Source organism: Stegostoma tigrinum, chromosome 8 (assembly GCF_030684315.1).
Source record: "Stegostoma tigrinum isolate sSteTig4 chromosome 8, sSteTig4.hap1, whole genome shotgun sequence".
In the NCBI taxonomy this organism is placed as follows: Eukaryota; Metazoa; Chordata; class Chondrichthyes; order Orectolobiformes; family Stegostomatidae; genus Stegostoma; species Stegostoma tigrinum.
In genome coordinates, this window is record NC_081361.1 from 8,956,981 (window position 1) to 8,974,575 (window position 17,595).

At 44.2% G+C, this 17,595-nt stretch overlaps 1 protein-coding gene and 1 long non-coding RNA gene across 2 annotated transcripts in view; one reads left to right on the forward strand and one right to left on the reverse strand.

Annotated features, from left to right (window-relative positions):
- Positions 1 to 17,176, forward strand: part of LOC132209917 (uncharacterized) — a 56,312-nt gene extending 39,136 nt beyond the window's left edge. Inside the window, exon 4 of the long non-coding RNA XR_009446093.1 lies at positions 16,198 to 17,176. This is a non-coding gene — a long non-coding RNA (uncharacterized LOC132209917). The remainder of the gene's footprint in view (positions 1 to 16,197) is intronic.
- Positions 6,630 to 9,504, reverse strand: LOC125456092 (ankyrin repeat and SOCS box protein 12-like). Its single transcript, XM_048538798.2, has 2 exons — positions 8,703 to 9,504; positions 6,630 to 6,763 (listed from the first exon to the last, which is right to left on the reverse strand). The coding sequence occupies exons 1-2, from the start codon at positions 9,502 to 9,504 to the stop codon at positions 6,630 to 6,632; spliced, it is 936 nt and encodes a 311-aa protein (XP_048394755.2).
- Positions 17,177 to 17,595: the final 419 nt, after the last annotated feature.

Here is a 17,595-nt window from a genome sequence, read left to right on the forward strand (position 1 = left end):
TGTCATTCAGATCCTCCAACTGGACAGTCTACCTTGAGAACCCTCCTGCTGCCCTTCACTTTGGGGGCCGGTTAGCTCAGTTACCAAGGTGAGCTGATTTATCATGCAGAATGATACCACCAGTCTGAGTTCAGCTCCCCAAAGGGCCCAGGTAGCCGTCTCAATCTCTCCCCTTGCCTGAGGGGTGGTAACCTACAGATTTACCCACCACCAGGTGTCTCTATCTTTAATGAAAGAGCAGCCATTTCGGACTGTGGTTGCTGTTCTTTTATCCTTCACTTGGCCATAGTCATAATCATAGAGTCATGCAGCACAGAATCAGACCCTTCAGCCCAAACTCATCCATGCTGACTAGATATCCTAAATTAATGTAGCCCCATTTGCTAGCACATATCCCTCTAAACCCTTCCTATTCAGATACCCATACAGATGCCTTTTAAATGTTATAACTATACCCAGCCTCCACCACTTGCTCTGGCAGCATTCCATTCACACACCACCCTCTAAGTGGAAAAGTTATCCTCAGGTCCCTTTTGTTAAAAGGCGATTCCACATTCAAGGAACTATGAACCTGCACCCCAAAGGTCTCTTTGTTCAGCAACACTCCAGAGGTACAGAGACTAGCCCTGTTAGTTACAGAATTGGTATTAGCCATTTCATAGGAGATTTTAGATTGCTGCATTTCTGAATAAAGTGGCCTCTGGATTAGGGAATAAACCTTGTAGAAACCCCATTGTAATACTCTGCAAAGAAATTGCGTGGGAACTTGCATTTTCTACTGTATAATTCACCACATTTGGAACTGTTTACCACCTGACCAATTTATGTGTCACCTTCTTGATCATATCCCTACATTTAAGTCCAAATCATTAATGTTCTCAGAACCGAGAGCTATAGAATCACATTGGAATCAGATTTCCAGTCACAGAAACATCCTTCCACCATCACCTCTACCTCCTGCCTCTCAGCCAGCTTTGAACAAACGTGCCTTGGATCCCATGGACATCTACTTTCCTGACCAATTTGTTATGCGGTACTGAATCAAAAGTCAGGTCGACCAATCTTTGGAACTAGAAATTAGCATAAATTCATGTGAAAATGCACAAATTATTGAGTGTCTCAAGATCAACTATCAAAGAAAGTTATCTAGACATCAAGGCAAAATTCCTGCTCTTTAAATTTTTGAAATATCTGCAGTGGTTTTTCCAAAAAAAATTGCTTGTTTTACTTAGTCTGCTGACATAAGCCTGACCACTTGGATTAGCAATTACTAATGTATGACTGTTTTCACAATCATCCATTATCACCGTCGGGTGCCTACCATTTCAAAGGTTGATTGACAATTACATGTTATGTTCTACAAGTGATTACAAGCCTCTTTGATGTAGGACAATGACTTCCAATACCTATTGTTATAAGGGATTGTGCATTTGAATGAAACATTTGTTGTCATGATGCTTTATTTCATTGTGGAATATATATGTGATAAATAGTCTTTTTGAATGAGAGTGCTGAATTTTTAACCAATGTCATAAATATCTCAAACTTTACTGTGTAGAGCTTTATGTCATCTAGTGTTTGCGTGGGTCCTGAGATCTGCCTGAGATGGTTACTAGGTGAGGTCAGCTTAAATCCAAAGGGTGGTGGTACATGGATTGGCATAAGTTTGTACTGAGTTGGCATGGGGCTATGGAGGTGGGTGGAGGGGGAAAATTTGGAATGTGGGAAGGCATGAAGGTCCCCAGGAGTGGCTGGGTGGTGGAAATGAGGTTGTGTGTGTGTGTGTGTGTGTGTGTGTGTGTGTGTGTGTCAGTCTTACTCATTGAAGCTATGAAGAGGTTACCATATTTCTGGCTAAGTTTAGAATTGTCAATACCGCTTTAATGTAATTAATTTTGCATTTACTGATGCTACCTGTGGAGTCAGAAAATTATTTCATCTTTTGAAGCAGACAATCATTACTCCCACAAAGAAATAAATTTCTGATTTATCAAAGTTTATTATTATTGTTACAGTGATTGAAACTGGCTAGGAATCAGCTCAATAATCCTGAGCTGTACTTCGTATTTGGATGCAGTCAGTGCTGAGGGGAAGGTGTTTGATAGGACACACACACATGCAAACACACTCACTACAACCTCTCCCTAAACACATTGGAGTGAAGGAGGTAGTGAAAAAAAAGGGAAGACATAGAAAGACCACTAGAGTCAAAGAGAGAGAGAGATACAAAGGGACATAAAAACAGATGGATTGAGAGTAAAAAAGACAGAGAGAAACAGACAGTGGGAGACAGAGAAACATTGAGAGTGAGTGCAAGGCAGAGGGAGAGTGACACAGGCAAATGTAGAGGGAAGGAAACAGACAGAGAGTGAGACAGGGTCAAACAGTCAAAGAGAGAAACAGAGGGAGAGAGAAGGAGGCATTGAAATGGAGAGAAAGAGGTTGAGAGACAGGCAGCGAGAGAGAAGACAAGGGGGGAGAGGGAAAGTTAGTAAGAAGTGGGGGAGAAGAGACAGACAGAGAAAGAGAGAAGCAAGGAAAAAGACAGAACAATTACATAAGGACAGGACAAGAAATCTCCTTATCGGACAAGTACTTCTGTGTGATGACAGCAGTTGGATTCCTTCATTGATGCATCCTCGGGAAAATAGAACAGTTGCCTAAAGACATTAGAATTGTGCATAAAGTAAAATGCTGGAAATGCGACATAGGTCTGGCGTCAGATGTAAAGATTAAGGACAGGTTGTAACATTTTGGGTCTTTGGCCATAACTGGAGAGATTGACACTGAGGAATTCTGACAGCTCAAACTTGCAGACAGCGTGGGTGGATGACTAGCTTGAGGAGGAAGCAGAGAGAGTAATGTATAAGGGGTTGAGGAGATATAAGAAAGGTCTGGAGGGGTGAGGGATGGTGGGATTTGTACAGAAGGATAATAATTTCAAAACTAGTGCTCTGGAAGTTTGCGAGACATTAGTGAGGTTGGCGGGGGCGGGGTGCGAATGTTAAGGGTGAAGAAGGCAATTGAAGTACTAAACTTGGTGGCAATACAGCCATCGATGAGGTTTTTAGCAAGACCTGGCATGGGGGAAACTGGCATTATTGTGATGTCAATGGGCCAGTAATCCAGAACTACCCAGGCTAAAACTTTGGGGCTGTGGGTTCAAAGCACACCATTGGCATTTGGTAGAATTGACATTCCAATCACAAATACATCCTTGGAATTGGAAAGCTATTTTTGGGAATGGTGACTATGAAACTATCATGAATTGTAAAAACCCATCAGGTTCACTAATGTCTGTTAGTGAAGGAAATCTGCTGTCCCTACCCATTCTGGCCTACATGTGACTCCAGAGCCACGGCAATATGGCTGACCCTTAAATACCCTTGGAAATAGTCCAACTCAGCTTCAGGGCAATTAGGGATGATTAATTCATACTAGCTTTGACAGTGATACCCAGGTTTAATGGAAGGATACAAAGAAAGTTGAGGATGATCAAAAAGTTCAAGGTTGGAATGGATTTGGAGCCTGCTAAAGTAAGTCAAAAGCCAAGGTTGGTACTGCAGCTGAGTGAGCTGGCAAGGAACAGAATAAGAAACTAGAAAGGTTGATGAGGGTCGAGCTGTGGATGTGGTGTATATGGACTTCAGTAAGGCATTTGATAAGGTTCCCCATGGTAGGCTCATTCAGAAGGTCAGGAGGAATGGGATACAGGGGAACTTAGCTGCTTGGATACAGAATTGGCTGGCCAACAGAAGACAGCGAGTGGTAGTAGAAGGAAAATATTCTGCCCGGAAGTCAGTGGTGAGTGGAGTTCCACAGGGCTCTGTCCTTGGGCCTCTACTGTTTGTAATTTTTATTAATGACTTGGACGAGGGAATTGAAGGATGGGTCAGCAAATTTGCAGACGACACAAAGGTCAGAGGTGTCGTTGACAGTGTAGAGGGCTGTTGTAGGCTGCAGCGGGACATTGACAGGATGCAGAGATGGGCTGAGAGGTGGCAGATGGAGTTCAACCTGGATAAATGCGAGGTGATGCATTTTGGAAGGTCGAATTTGAAAGCTGAGTACAGGATTAAGGATAGGATTCTTGGCAGCGTGGAGGAACAGAGGGATCTTGGTGTGCAGATACATAGATCCCTTAAAATGGCCACCCAAGTGGACAGGGTTGTTAAGAAAGCATATGGTGTTTTGGCTTTCATTAACAGGGGGATTGAGTTTAAGAGTCGTGAGATCTTGTTGCAGCTCTATAAAACTTTGGTTAGACCGCACTTGGAATACTGCGTCCAGTTCTGGGCGCCCTATTATAGGAAAGATGTGGATGCTTTGGAGAGGGTTCAGAGGAGGTTTACCAGGATGCTGCCTGGACTGGAGGGCTTATCTTATGAAGAGAGGTTGACTGAGCTCGGTCTCTTTTCATTGGAGAAAAGGAGGAGGAGAGGGGACCTAATTGAGGTATACAAGATAATGAGAGGCATAGATAGAGTTGATAGCCAGAGACTATTTCCCAGGGCAGAAATGGCTAGCACGAGGGGTCATAGTTTTAAGCTGGTTGGTGGAAAGTATCGAGGGGATGTCAGAGGCAGGTTCTTTACGCAGAGAGTTGTGAGAGCATGGAATGCGTTGCCAGCAGCAGTTGTGGAAGCAAGGTCATTGGGGTCATTTAAGAGACTGCTGGACATGTATATGGTCACAGAAATTTGAGGGTGCATACATGAGGATCAATGGTCGGCACAACATTGTGGGCTGAAGGGCCTGTTCTGTGCTGTACTGTTCTATGTTCTATGTTCTAAGATTGAGACAAAACTGGAGAGTTTCTGGGTAGAAACCAAAGCTAATAACTGTAACCTGAAATGATTTTGTGGGACAATTAAAGCAAATTAATAGTAAGTAAATCAGCGATAATAAGAACTGCTGATGCTGGAGTCAGAGATAACACAGTGTGGAACTGGAGGGACACAGCAGGCCAGGCAGCATCAGAGGAGCAGGAAAACTGACGTTTCAGGTCAGGACCCTTCTTCAGAAATGGTACCTCTGCAACATCACCACTGGCTGCTGAAAACCTCAATGCATTTGGTACCTCTCGACATAACTATTCTTGTGTTTCTCAGGTTAACCCAACCCTGCACAATCCAAAACTTACAAAAGTCTGCTATCTGCAACCAAACTTGCACCAAATCCTGTCGCTGCTCTTGCGAACCTCTATTTAGAGCAGCATGATAGCTCAGTGGTTGGCACTGCTGTCTCACAGTGCCAAGAACCTGGGTTCAACCCCACTCTGGGGTAACTGTCTTTGTGGAGTTTGCACATTCTCCCCGTGTTTGCGTGGGTTTCCTCTGGGTGCTCGGATTTCTTTCCACAGTCTGAAGATGTGCAGTTTGGGTGGATTGGCCAGGCTAAATTGTCCATAATGTCCAGGGATGTGTAGCCAACATGGATAAATATGGAGTGGGCCTGGGTGGCATGCCCTTTAAAGAGTCAGTGTGGACTCAATGGGCAGAATAGCCTTCTTCTAATCTGTAGGGATTCTATGTGGCAGCAGTGGGAGGGAGATCTGAGGCCTTGTGGCGTGAGTTCTGAGGGCCTGTGGGAACTAGTCTCAAGGGCCTGCGGGAGTGAGTTCTGGTCCCATGGTGCTGAAAATTGAGGCTTTGAGGAGATAGGCCCACTTTCCTTTCGGAAATAAGACTACCTTATGGAGATAAGACTTTCAGATCTGGATGTTTCCATCTTGTTTCTTGGATCTGTTTTTCAATTGTATTTCTGCATTCTTTGTTTTAAGTCCTGGTTTTTATATCTTAGTTTTTTTTTGTTTTTGTATCTAAGATGGTTGTGTTTTTTCAATTTGGGATTTTGTACCTAAGATAGCGCCAGAGAATGGGTGACTTTGTATACTTTTCACTGTACTCCTGTACTTGAACACACGTGACAATAAAACCTAAGTCTTTCCTGCTTTCTCATTACATAAATCAGTCAGATATTTCATTTGAAAGGATTTCTAAATTAGTATCAATGGCAATTATTGGAAAGTGCTCCCACTTACTCTAAAAATTATACCTTAGATCCTGACATTTTAAAAATCATGCTACAGTCCACAAGTTCCCCTCTGTCACAACGTTTTTGTTGCACTTTTATCTTTACATTTGCCATTTACAATTGCTGCATCAAAATTTCACATACAAATTTTTTCGTGTCAGCAGTCACAGTGCAGTTGCAGGTTCTGGCCGTTAGGTGGCACAGTGGAGAGACTGCTTGAGGTGACCGTCCCACTTTGATGCCTTCATGTGTGCAGAAAATAAAATGACTATGAGCAATGCCCTCATGAGCAATTAACTTTCTTTCAAAGCTTTTTGAAATTCATGTTGCGAATACAGGTTTTTTTGTACATTTTCCTTTACTATGACTTATGGAATAACTTACTACATAGAGTGGATACTGGAATTCTACTTGTAATCAGATGCTTGGGTCAATTACAACGAAGCTGCAGGATTACAAAAGGATTGTGGTGGTGACGGAGCTTTGCTGCTAGTACAGTTGGCTCTCCTTTCTCTTTGCTGCAAGGTAGGGAAGGAGAGTAGTGAGTGCGTACCTACTTACACAGATCCACATAATCTTGCTGTTTGTACACCTCAAGTCTGGTGCTTCAAATACTTTCTCAGGATTAGCGGTATGTCCAGTTCGTCAATGGAATGTAGCCCACTTAGGAGTTTGAGCGATTTGCGGATGGCCATTCTGGTGAGTGACATCAACGATCTTGGCTGAACTGGGAAAAATGAAATGTACAGTACTAAATGAGTAGACAATGCTCTGAGGAGGTTATTTGGCCATTGACTGACCAGCATAAGAATATACTTTCATTAGGAAGTAGATGAGATTCCAAATGTTCCTTTTCCAGTCTCCTGATGGTTCCATCCCTTACTGAGGTACAGATGTCAGCAGACCTTATAGAAGCCTTGCTGCACCAGATGCCTCTGCATGAAATCTAATGCAGTCTAAAGTCAGGCATGGAACTGGGAGTCACTGCCTTTTGCAAGCAGATTGGTCCTCTCATTTGGCTTTTGTGGTTCACAGCTCATTTCATATACATGGTGTGTGAGGACAACAGTGACCTTATGGGGCGTGTTGATAAGAAGTTCTTGCCTTGCTAACCCCTGCGGTTACCTCTTGGGATTGAAGGTCCTGACAACATGGTTAATGGGCACTCAGCCAAGCTATCATTCAATGCAAACCAGAAGCATCAGTGAAGCCTATGATGTTTCCCAATCCTGCTCCAACTCCTAGAGATGCCACAGATCCAACAGGAAGTGGCCCTATACTAGTTTAGTGACTGTACCGTAGCTAGTCAGAGTGTAGAATTTGTTTGCTCCAGTCTCTTTTATCTCATAGATATGAACCAAGGACCAGGTTGGATCTGTTCAGCTCGTCAGTCCCTGCCTCAGAAAACAACAGACATCCTTTAGATCAGGTTTCACTGCAGCTTGCTAAGACCTCAATACTATGAGACTCCTGAAGCAGAGAGCAGACCTGTTGCTCTGTGGTCTTCTCCTTAGAGAGGACACCAACACCCTGAGGGTGGGTTGGCGCATTATACCATGGGTTTGTCTTTAGTCAGCTGATCGAGTGCAACTGCAGTTCCTCCCACTTACAACAACAACCCTCCGACCACGAGCTACATTCTGAGCTGGGGACAAGTGAAGGTGGTGCTTTCGGAAGACCGTTCACCAGCATCCTGCCTCATCATCTTTGACCAGTCCCATGTTAGGATCAACATCCTCTCAGTCATCCTCGAGAGGTCCTCACATTACTGGATGCTAGTACAACAGTCATCCGTGTGCTTGCACTCTTCCCTGAGTCATCATTCTCCTCATGCTTCACCCTCAGTTCCCTCAACATCGGGGCCACCTTCTCTTTCACCTTTAGCAGAAAACTGATCCAAGAGACCATTCACTTCCTGCTCATGACTGTGGAGCTGCACCATACAATATAGCACTGCCTCTGACACTATCTCTGCGCTCCCAAGTTCCCTCAATTCAATTGCCAACACCCGAATATTGATACGATTCATCCAGCCCTTTAGGCACAGGAGTCAACATCATTCCTGCCTGGAACCCCTTCAACACTATAGTTGCACCACTCACATTCATAGGTAACCCTTCCACTCTTCTGTAGTGAGCCTTCCACCCATAGACTCTCAGCATTCTTGCACCCAATAGAGTTCACTCCTCCTCCCCCAGCCATCCTCTGTGGCTTGTGCAACTCAGGTTACTGACATTCAATCATAGTAGAGCTCCCCAGTGAGGAAAAAGCAGCAACTACTCACCCCAATTTCCAGGAAGATGACGGCCTCACATGCCGCTGTTATGTAATAGTGAGCCTGTTAGCACATGTGATACACAGTTGCAGAATGTAATTGACGGGGGGATAACTTCTGGTGACTGACCTTTTAGCGGGAATGAATGAGATGCAAGAGTGTGCCTGCTCACTCTAAAGTTCCAAGAACATTTACGGCACATCTTCATTTTCCCGTCAGGATTCTGAATTTTGCCATTTTATGCAGTTAAGCTCCTCTGTGCACCTTGCTTTTGCAAGCCCTTTGGAGGAAACTCACCCCTTCAGTTTTACCCAACCTTAGAACAGAACCCTCCCCACAACTTCCCAAACCCCTCCACCTCTGAGGTAATGCTTGGTTCTGAGTTGCTCACCTGTGGCTCCAGCTAGAAGCTCAGCAGCTTTGTTCTGCTGTGTATTTTTCACTGGGCTGTGGCCTGGCAGGTAAAGGTTTGCTCCAAAGTCTATAAGCAGCTGGATGTACTGAGGCCCACAGCCGTACCTGAGGCACATTTCCAGAACCGTCTTTGGTTGTTTGATCTTTGCTAGGAGTCTTTGCTCCGTGCAGTTGAAATCGGGGTCGGCCCCGTATAGGAGGAGCAGCCGGAAGCAGTCGTAGTGTCTGTAGACTGAGGCCAGGTAGAGTGGGCCGCTGCAGGCACAGGCATTCGATGCCCACTCTGGCACCTTGGAGTGCACATTGACTTCAGCCCCATGCTCCAGCAGCGCTTGCAAAATGTCCACATCCCCCTCTCTGGCAGCAGTTAGGACAGGTGAGCAGTTGTTGTAGACACTCCCATTTGGGTTGGCCCCTGCCCTTAGAAGAGCCTGGACGCACTGCAAGTGCCTACCGCTCACAGCTGTGAACAGAGGGGTCTGGGCTTTCACGTCTAAACTGTCCACCTCGGCACCATACCTCAGGAGGACCTCCAGGCAGCTCAGGTGGCCTTTGGAGGCTGCCAAACGCAAGGGAGTGCCCGGCACCCCCCAGCCACTCCGATTATTGATGAACTGGACGTACCTCTCCTGGGACAACAGCTCAGACAAAAGTGTGGCATCGTCTTTGGAGATGGCTTGATTGATCTGATTGACTTCCACATTGTCATCTTGATTTCGGGGTTGAAGCATCGAGAAGATCTTACTGACATCCACCAGGCTCATCTTCATTGGGCTCATGATCTGGTCCACTTTCAGCATTTTTTGGATTCTCTGTCAGGCCAGTATCACACAGAGGCATTCATGATGCTGCCGGTTACCCGTGAAGGCAACTTTGACATTACCCGTGATGCAACACAGCAATGATTATGAGGTCAGGTAGGCAGAGAGTAGCATTGTCCAACTTCATTGGTCAGCTCATGCATAGCAAGGAAAATAATTCTTAAAACATGCATTTGCAACCAAATTAGAATGGCACCCAAGTTCCTTATGCATTCCCTGTCTGAATTTGGTCCTCATGCATGCGTCTTCTCCTTGACTGTTCTGAGGCAGCCTGCCAAAACCATTCAAGGACCAATGCATTTTTCTGTGGTTGCAAGAGGTAGAATTTTAAAAGTAGGAAAACATTAGTGGAGGAGGTCAAGCAACAACAGTTTGCTATCTGTTGCTATCAGCATTTTGATGGTGCAAGTGGCAACAAGATACTTGTAGAAGTTATCAACAAACCGTTAAATGCATCCTTCCGCTGAGTTACAAATATCTGCCCATGTCCGTCAACCATTCTTCACCATTAACCAGATTTCCCAGCTCCTGGTTACAGACTGGAGACAATGGTGAGTCACAGGCCCAGGCTTGAGGATGTTGTATTTTGGGATATGTTCCACATTCATGATTTCACTGGAGAAGAAAGTGGCGACATCATTGATGGAACAAGTTTGTCTCAAGGTGGTGAACACTGCATTTCACAAAAATAAGCTTGTGTTTTTGAGATGTCCTTTTAAATCAAAGCAATACTAAAGAGACTTCTGAAAAGTGGTGCAGTTGGATTATTTGGTTAGATTAGATTAGATTCCCTACAGTGTGGAAACAGGCCCTTCGGCCCAACAAGTCCACACCGCCCTTCAGAGTATCCCACCCAGACCCTATAACACACGCACACCCCTGTACGCTAGCAATTTATCATGGCCAATCCACCTAGCCTGCACATCTTTGGACTGTGGGAGGAAACCGGAGCACCCGGAGGAAACCCACGCAGATACGGGGAGGACGTGCAAACTCCGCACAAACAGTTACCCAAGGCTGGAATCGAACCCGGGTCCCTGGCGCTGTGAGGCTGCAGTGCGAACCACTGAGCCACCGTGCCGCCATGACACCACTTCTAAGAGGTTAAACTCTGGCTAATATTGCTATGGGAATGAAAGCTGTATTTTTAAAAAAATAGGAAACAGAAATTAAGTGGGAGTTTTGGGTTACAGTTTACAGTCAGTAGCAGAACATATTGAATTCTTGTGAGGAGAAGAAGCAAATCTCTCTCAAAGAGGTCAGGATGCCTGTTTGACATTGAAGGAGACAATGTACAAGCTGGCTAGAGAAAAGTCTGAAAGTTGAAAAGCTTCGTGGTTAGCTTGATGAACTAAGAGCTGGGTGTTGTCACCAGAAGTGGCCAATCTTTGAAACAGAATGTTATCAGTTGGTCAGTTGAAGAGGATCTCTGGAAACCCACATTTATCAGGACTGCTGTGACCTGAGGTATACCCGGGTCATAAAAAATGCATCTTGCCAATGATAATTGTGTTTGCAAAAGCTTTTGTCAGAATCCTAACCTCTAACCATCTCAACCGCTCCACCTTTCCCCACCACATGAATGAAGAAACAGCATATTATGAATCTGCACAGCTACATCATACCTCACATACTGTGGGGGAGGTCTTGCAAATGTGTGTTCCCTATCGATTGTGTTATCTAGTTAAAGTGAAATCTATTCCATTCCCTGTGAAACTCTATTCATCTGTTAATGCATGCCTAATTTTATGTTGAGTTTGAATTCATTCAACTGTTAATTTAAAAGCCTTTAAAAATGAAATCTAGTCCATCAATTCCTTTCGTCAGAGTTGTTTAGGGATTCATTTCTTTTCAGGATTTTGGTCTCTATGGAGATTGTAACAGTTGATTCTCGTGAAGGTGCATGCCAACTGGAACCATAACCTATGTCAGACATTAAGCAGCACAATAGAACATGGCACCAGTAGGTGCAGGAAAGGTTATTGACTTGTGTTCTGCAGGAGCTACATTCATCTGCATGTAGTCGCTGAGTGTTTGATTTTCTTTTCCTTTATTCATTCATGGGATGAGGGTATCGCTGGCTAGGCAGTATTTAGTGCCCACCCCTAATTGCAGTTAAGAGTCAACCACACTGCTGTGGGCCAGAAGTCACATGTAGGCCAGATCAGGTAAAGATGGCAGTTTCTATCCCAAAAGGGGGATAGATGGGGTTTCCTGACAATTAGCAATGGACTCATGGTCATCACTAGATTCTTAATTCCGGATACTTACTGAATTCAAATTCCACCATCTACCATGGCAGGGTTCAAATCCAGGTTCCCGGAACATTATCTGGGTCTCTGGATTAACAGTGCAGCAATAATACCACTAGGCCACTGTCTCCCCCTTTTGAGAGAATCTTGAACAGGGAGCACAGTTTCAAAATAAGCGATGTCCACATTTGAGGGAGAGGTGAGCAGGAATTTCTTCTCTAAGGTTTGGTGGGGGAGTGGTCATTGGTACTTTGAATTCTCTTCCTTTATGAACAATTGGGGTTGGGATTGAATTTGAAAGATTTTTTATAGACAAGGGAATGAAGGATGATCAAGGGCAAACAGGAAAGTGGACCTAGGTGCAAATCAACCAAGATCAGCAGGCTCCAGGAAATTACTTACTCCTATTTCTTGCGTCCATATCTGTGAGACATTTAATTTGGTGGAGACATTAGGTGTTATAATCCACACTGTGCATTATTAGTCCTCTGAATCAATATCATAAGTTTAATTCTTGTCCATCGCATCCTTCAAATGCCACTTACGGAGGGAAGGTTTTGGTAGCATCGTTCTCACTGACTTTCCATTCTCAATGCTCGAAAGGCCTGGACAACACTGAGCTGTCTGGTTAACACTGAAATGTACCCTAGCAGCCTGATAGCTCCTTAGATCCAAGGACATTTTAGCTTTGTCTGCTTTTTTTTATGTTCTACTATTAACATTTAGTATTGGTGGGGAATCATGTCTGGCCACTACTTAGATTTCATAAATGTTTGCCGCAACAAAAATTCTCTACACCTTTTAATGACTTGGAGTGTTCTTGCATCATTAAGTCATTTTTACCCTCACACACCCTCAGACACCCTCACTGAAGCTGTAGGCTGCAGCATTCACAGGTTGGACTGCTTTTTCTGTCAGACCATGAGGTGATGGATCGTATGAGCTGTCTTTATATGTCAAATTCTGTTCAACTTCAGGAACTGCTCAAATTTGGGTGTCCACATATTGCAAAAGATGCACACAGATTTTCTATTGTCATCCGTCATAGATTCGTCAAGGGCAGGTCGTGTCTCACAAACCTCATTGAGGTTTTTGAGAAGGTGACCAAGCATATGGATGAGGGAAGGGCTGTTGACATGGTCCACATGGACTTCAGTAAAGCCTTTGATAAGGTTCCACATGGTAGGCTATTGGAGAAAATACAGAGACATGGGATTGAGGGAGATTTAGCAGTTTGGATTAGAAACTGGCTTTCTGTAAGAAGGCAACGAGTGGTGGTTGATGGAAAATATTCAGCCTGGAGTCAGGTCACCAGTGGTGTGCCTCAAGGATCTGTTTTGGGACCACTGCTATTTGTCATTTTCATAAATGACTTGGATGCAGGCATAGGTGGATGGGTTAGTAAGTTTGTAGAAGACACTAAAGTCGGTAGAGTGGTGGACAGTGTGGAAGAATGTTGCAGGGAGACTTGGATAAACTGCAGAATTGGGCTGAAAGGTGGCAAATGGAGTTTAATGCAGATAAATATGAGGTGATTCACTTTGGGAAGAATAATAGGAAGGCAGAATACTGGGTCAATGGAAAGATTCTTGGTAGTGTGGATGTGCAGAGGGATCTTGGTGTCCATGTACATAGATCCCTGAAAGTTGCCACCCAGGTTGATAGTGCTGTTAAGAAGGCTTACGGTGTGTTAGATTTTATTGGTAGAGGGATTGAGTTCCGGAGCCGTGATGTCATGTTGCAACTGTACAAGTGCGGCCTCATTTGGAATATTGCATGCAGTTCTGGTCGCCCCATTACAGGAAGTATGTGGAAGCATTGGAAAAGGTGCAGAGGAGATTTACCATGATATTGCCTGGTCTGGAGCGCAGGCCCTATGAAGAGAGGCCGAGGGGCTTGGGTCTGCTCTCATTGGAGAGAAGGACGCTAACAGGGGATTTAATAAAGACATACAAGATGATCAGAGGATTAGATAGGGTGGACAGTGAGAGTCTTTTTCTGAGGATGATGACTTCAGCTTGTACAAGGGGGCATAGCTACAAATTGAGGGGTGATAGATTTGAGACAGATATCAGAGGCAGGTTCTTTACTCAGAGAGTGGTAAGGACGTGGAATGCCCTGCCTGCCAATGTAGTTAACTCAGCCACATTAGGGGCATTTAAACAGTCCTTGGATAAGCATATGGATAATGATGGGATAGTGTAGGGAGATGGGCTGAGATTAGTTCACAGGTTGGCGCAACATTGAGGGCTGAAGGGCTTGTTCTGCGTATTGTTCTATGTTCTGAAAATAATAAAAGAAATAAAAGTAGACAATAGAGAGTTTGAATTGGGAATCATAATTAAGATTTCAAGATTTGTTGGGGCACTAATTTTACTGAAGGGTAGGCATAGATACAATTTATACTGAGGTGGTCTGTGATAAAATACAAGCTAACATTGATTCATTTGCAGAACAAGTGTGTAGTTGTGTACAGAAGATTAGATTCCCTGCAGTGTGGAAACAGGCCCTTTGGCCCAACAAGTCCACACTGCCCCTTGAAGCATCCCACCCAGGCCCACCCCCCTATAACCTACACACCCCTGAAGACTATGGACAATTTAGCACAGCCAATCCACCTAGCCTGCACATCTTTGGACTGTGGGAGGAAACCAGAGTACCTGGAGGAAACCCATGCAGACATGGGGAGAATGTGCAAACTCCACACAGACAGTTGCCTGAGGCTGGAATCAAACCTGGGTCCCTGGCGCTGTGAGGCTGCAGTGCTAACCACTGACCCACTGTACCACCCTTATTTGGCAAATATATTTCATGTACAGTGAATGCGATTGATGCAATTTTGTAGGAGGAATTGGAGGTTGAGTTATGCTTTGGAAAATAAGATTTTGCAAAACTCAGCACCACAGCATCCATGAGACTTAAAATGGTGGCAAGCTGTTCGCCGGCAAGGCCTGTGAATTGTATCATGCTTCCAAGGTGCTGAAGCAGCTTGACATGCACACACTGAAAGTGTGCAGTGTGGGCAGTTGACAATGTCTATCAGTGTCCTAGATAGGTCCAGTCAACACCTTCTGTTAAACATTCCCTGCAAAAGATGCATTCAGTTGCATGATGAACATTCCTTCCCAACAGCCTCCACTGCTGGTTAAAACCACCAGTACATGGGACTTTCAGATGTGGTACTGTTGACTTTCTTTTTGCAACTGCAGAATTTTAGTTTTGTTTTGCAGGATGTGGGTGTTGCCAACCGGGCCAGCATTTATTACACATCCCTAAATGCCACTGTGAAGATGGCAGTAAGCTGCCTTCTTGAACCACTAAAGTTCTTGGGGCTTAGAGACATCCACAGTGCTGTTAAAGAGGGAGTTCCAGGATTTTCACGCAGCAACATTGAAGGAAAGGCAACATATTTTCAAGTCAGGATGGCGAGTAGTGAGTGAAATTGGAGGTGGTTGTGTTCTCATGTATCTGTTGCCCTCATCCTTCCACATTCTAAGAGCTTGCACATTTAACACTGTTGATGGAGGAAGGTTTCACATTTAAAGTGAACTGAATTAGTGCTTTGGCTAATTACACATTCCTTAGAAGGCATCCTGTGACACAGTGGTACTGCCCCTAACTCTGGGCCAGGAGACCTGGGTGCAAGTACACCTGCTCTCGAGGTATGCAATAACAGCCCTTTAAAAATTTATTAAAAAGACCTATAAGTCTTAGAGTGTGCAGGTTCAGTATGAAGAACAAGTCAACCAACAAATATCTGACTTATTGCCAAAAAAATTATTCAAACAAAAAAATTAAAGATTGTTGGAAAAATGTTTGGGTTATGCAAACATATAACTACCTACCCTTGTCAAGGGAGAAACAAATAAATGAAAACTTTGCAGAAGGTTAACTTTAAAGTACTTTGGCTAAGTATTATTAATGAAAAAGGAAAGTCGTGGATTGTCCAAAATAATATTCTGAATCTGAGGTTATTCTGTAACCACAGAAGCTGTTGGTACTGTTGCAATTAGCTGAATTCCATCTGCATCAGAGGAAGTTTAGATTCCAAGGAAATCCCCTTTAGGGACCCATCCCTAGTGGTAAAGATGACTTCAAGTGGGTTTTCAGCACACACACTTTGCTAAAATGAGTAGCAGAGAGAGGAAGCTCTGCAGGAAGGTCAAATTTTCTCATATTTCAAAATGCAACAGTCTTATCCCAATCTCAGGTGGATGATCTGACCTCACTGAATATTGTCCAGACTGAATGACTATTTATGCTCTGTAATTCTTGCAGGTGCAACATTGTTGTTGTAGTACCAGTAACTTTTCCTTAGCAAAGTGCCCTTGCTTTAAAAACTCAGGCTATATCTATATGGCTCCTTATAATCTTGCAGAATTGTATCTTTTCATGACAGGGGTTACAGTTGCAGTCTCTACAAGAAGAAGGAATGTAGACAACAAAGAGGCAAAACTATGGATAATGGAAGAGCTGCTGGAAGAAGAGAACGAATAGAGAAGACTGAGATAACACTGTGTAGAGCTGGATGAACACAGCAGGCCAAGCAGCATCAGAGGGGCAGGAAAGCTGACGTTTCAGGTCGAGACCCTTCTTCAGAACAGAGGAGGCTTCCAGGTTTCATCAGATAGCACTGCCCTGAAGATAAACCTATATCAGCATGGCTCCTAATCCTCATCTTTCTAACCCTCTACCCATTGCAGTGTTCTGTGAGCCAAAACCCTTAAATAGAGACACCAGCAAAACTATTAACCTTTGTATAATGCCTCATAGTGCACTTTGGTGACAGGCACATCACCAAACATATCTGTTCTCATTCCTTTTTGTAATGTGTGCCTGGGGAATCTTCTGTGTCCCTGTGGAAACATGACAACTTTACCCTTTTCCCTCCTGGACCTAGTGCGCCAGTGCTGTATTACAGAATCTGGGAGCAACCTCTTTGATGTGTTCCCTATTGGTAGCCTAATTCCTTTACTGAAAGTGTTTTGTAACTAACTTATGTTCCCTGAAGCTCTGGCTCACCACTTCCCTCTGCTGCTCCCACTCGCTTTTTCTTCTGACACCCAAACCTGTGCTCTCAGTGGATGTTCAGGAGAAGGGTGACAGGCGGGAGAGAGTGGGTGAGAGAGCGAGAGGAGAACAAATAGGAGTGAGGGAGGAACAAGAGTGTTGACAAGGACCCAAGACAGTATGCAGGAAGGTCAGGGAGGAAGGTGCCAAGCATGAGGAGTGGAAGGGAAGTGGCCAGCAAATGGCTCAATAAACAGGAAGATTTGAGCAGGAAAGGTTGTGGGTGTGGGGGGAGGTGTAGCTGCAGTTTGCTTTTAAAGACTTGGGAACTGTGCTAAAATGATGATATGGCCCTAATTTACTAAAGACATAAGACAAAAATACATGATAATAAAGTATGAAGCTGGATGAACACAGCAGGCCAAGCAACATCTCAGGAGCACAATGAAGGGTCTAGGCCTGAAACGTCAGCTTTTGTGCTCCTGAGATGCTGCATGGCCTGCAGTGTTCATCCAGCTTCACACTTTGTTACATCGTCTCATATAGCGATTGTTTCATGTATCATACCATTGTGAGATATAAATTGCTTTATGTATTATGCACTTAATAAGGTATAAAAAGTGGGGACTGTCTGCTGCTGTTTGCAGGATGGCGTTTTGGAACAGCTTGTGATGGAGCCCACAAGGGAGCAGGCTATTCTAGACTTAGTGCTATGTAATGAGCCAGACTTTATAAAAGACCTTAAAGTAAGGGAACACTTAGGAGGCAGCGATCATAATATGGTAGA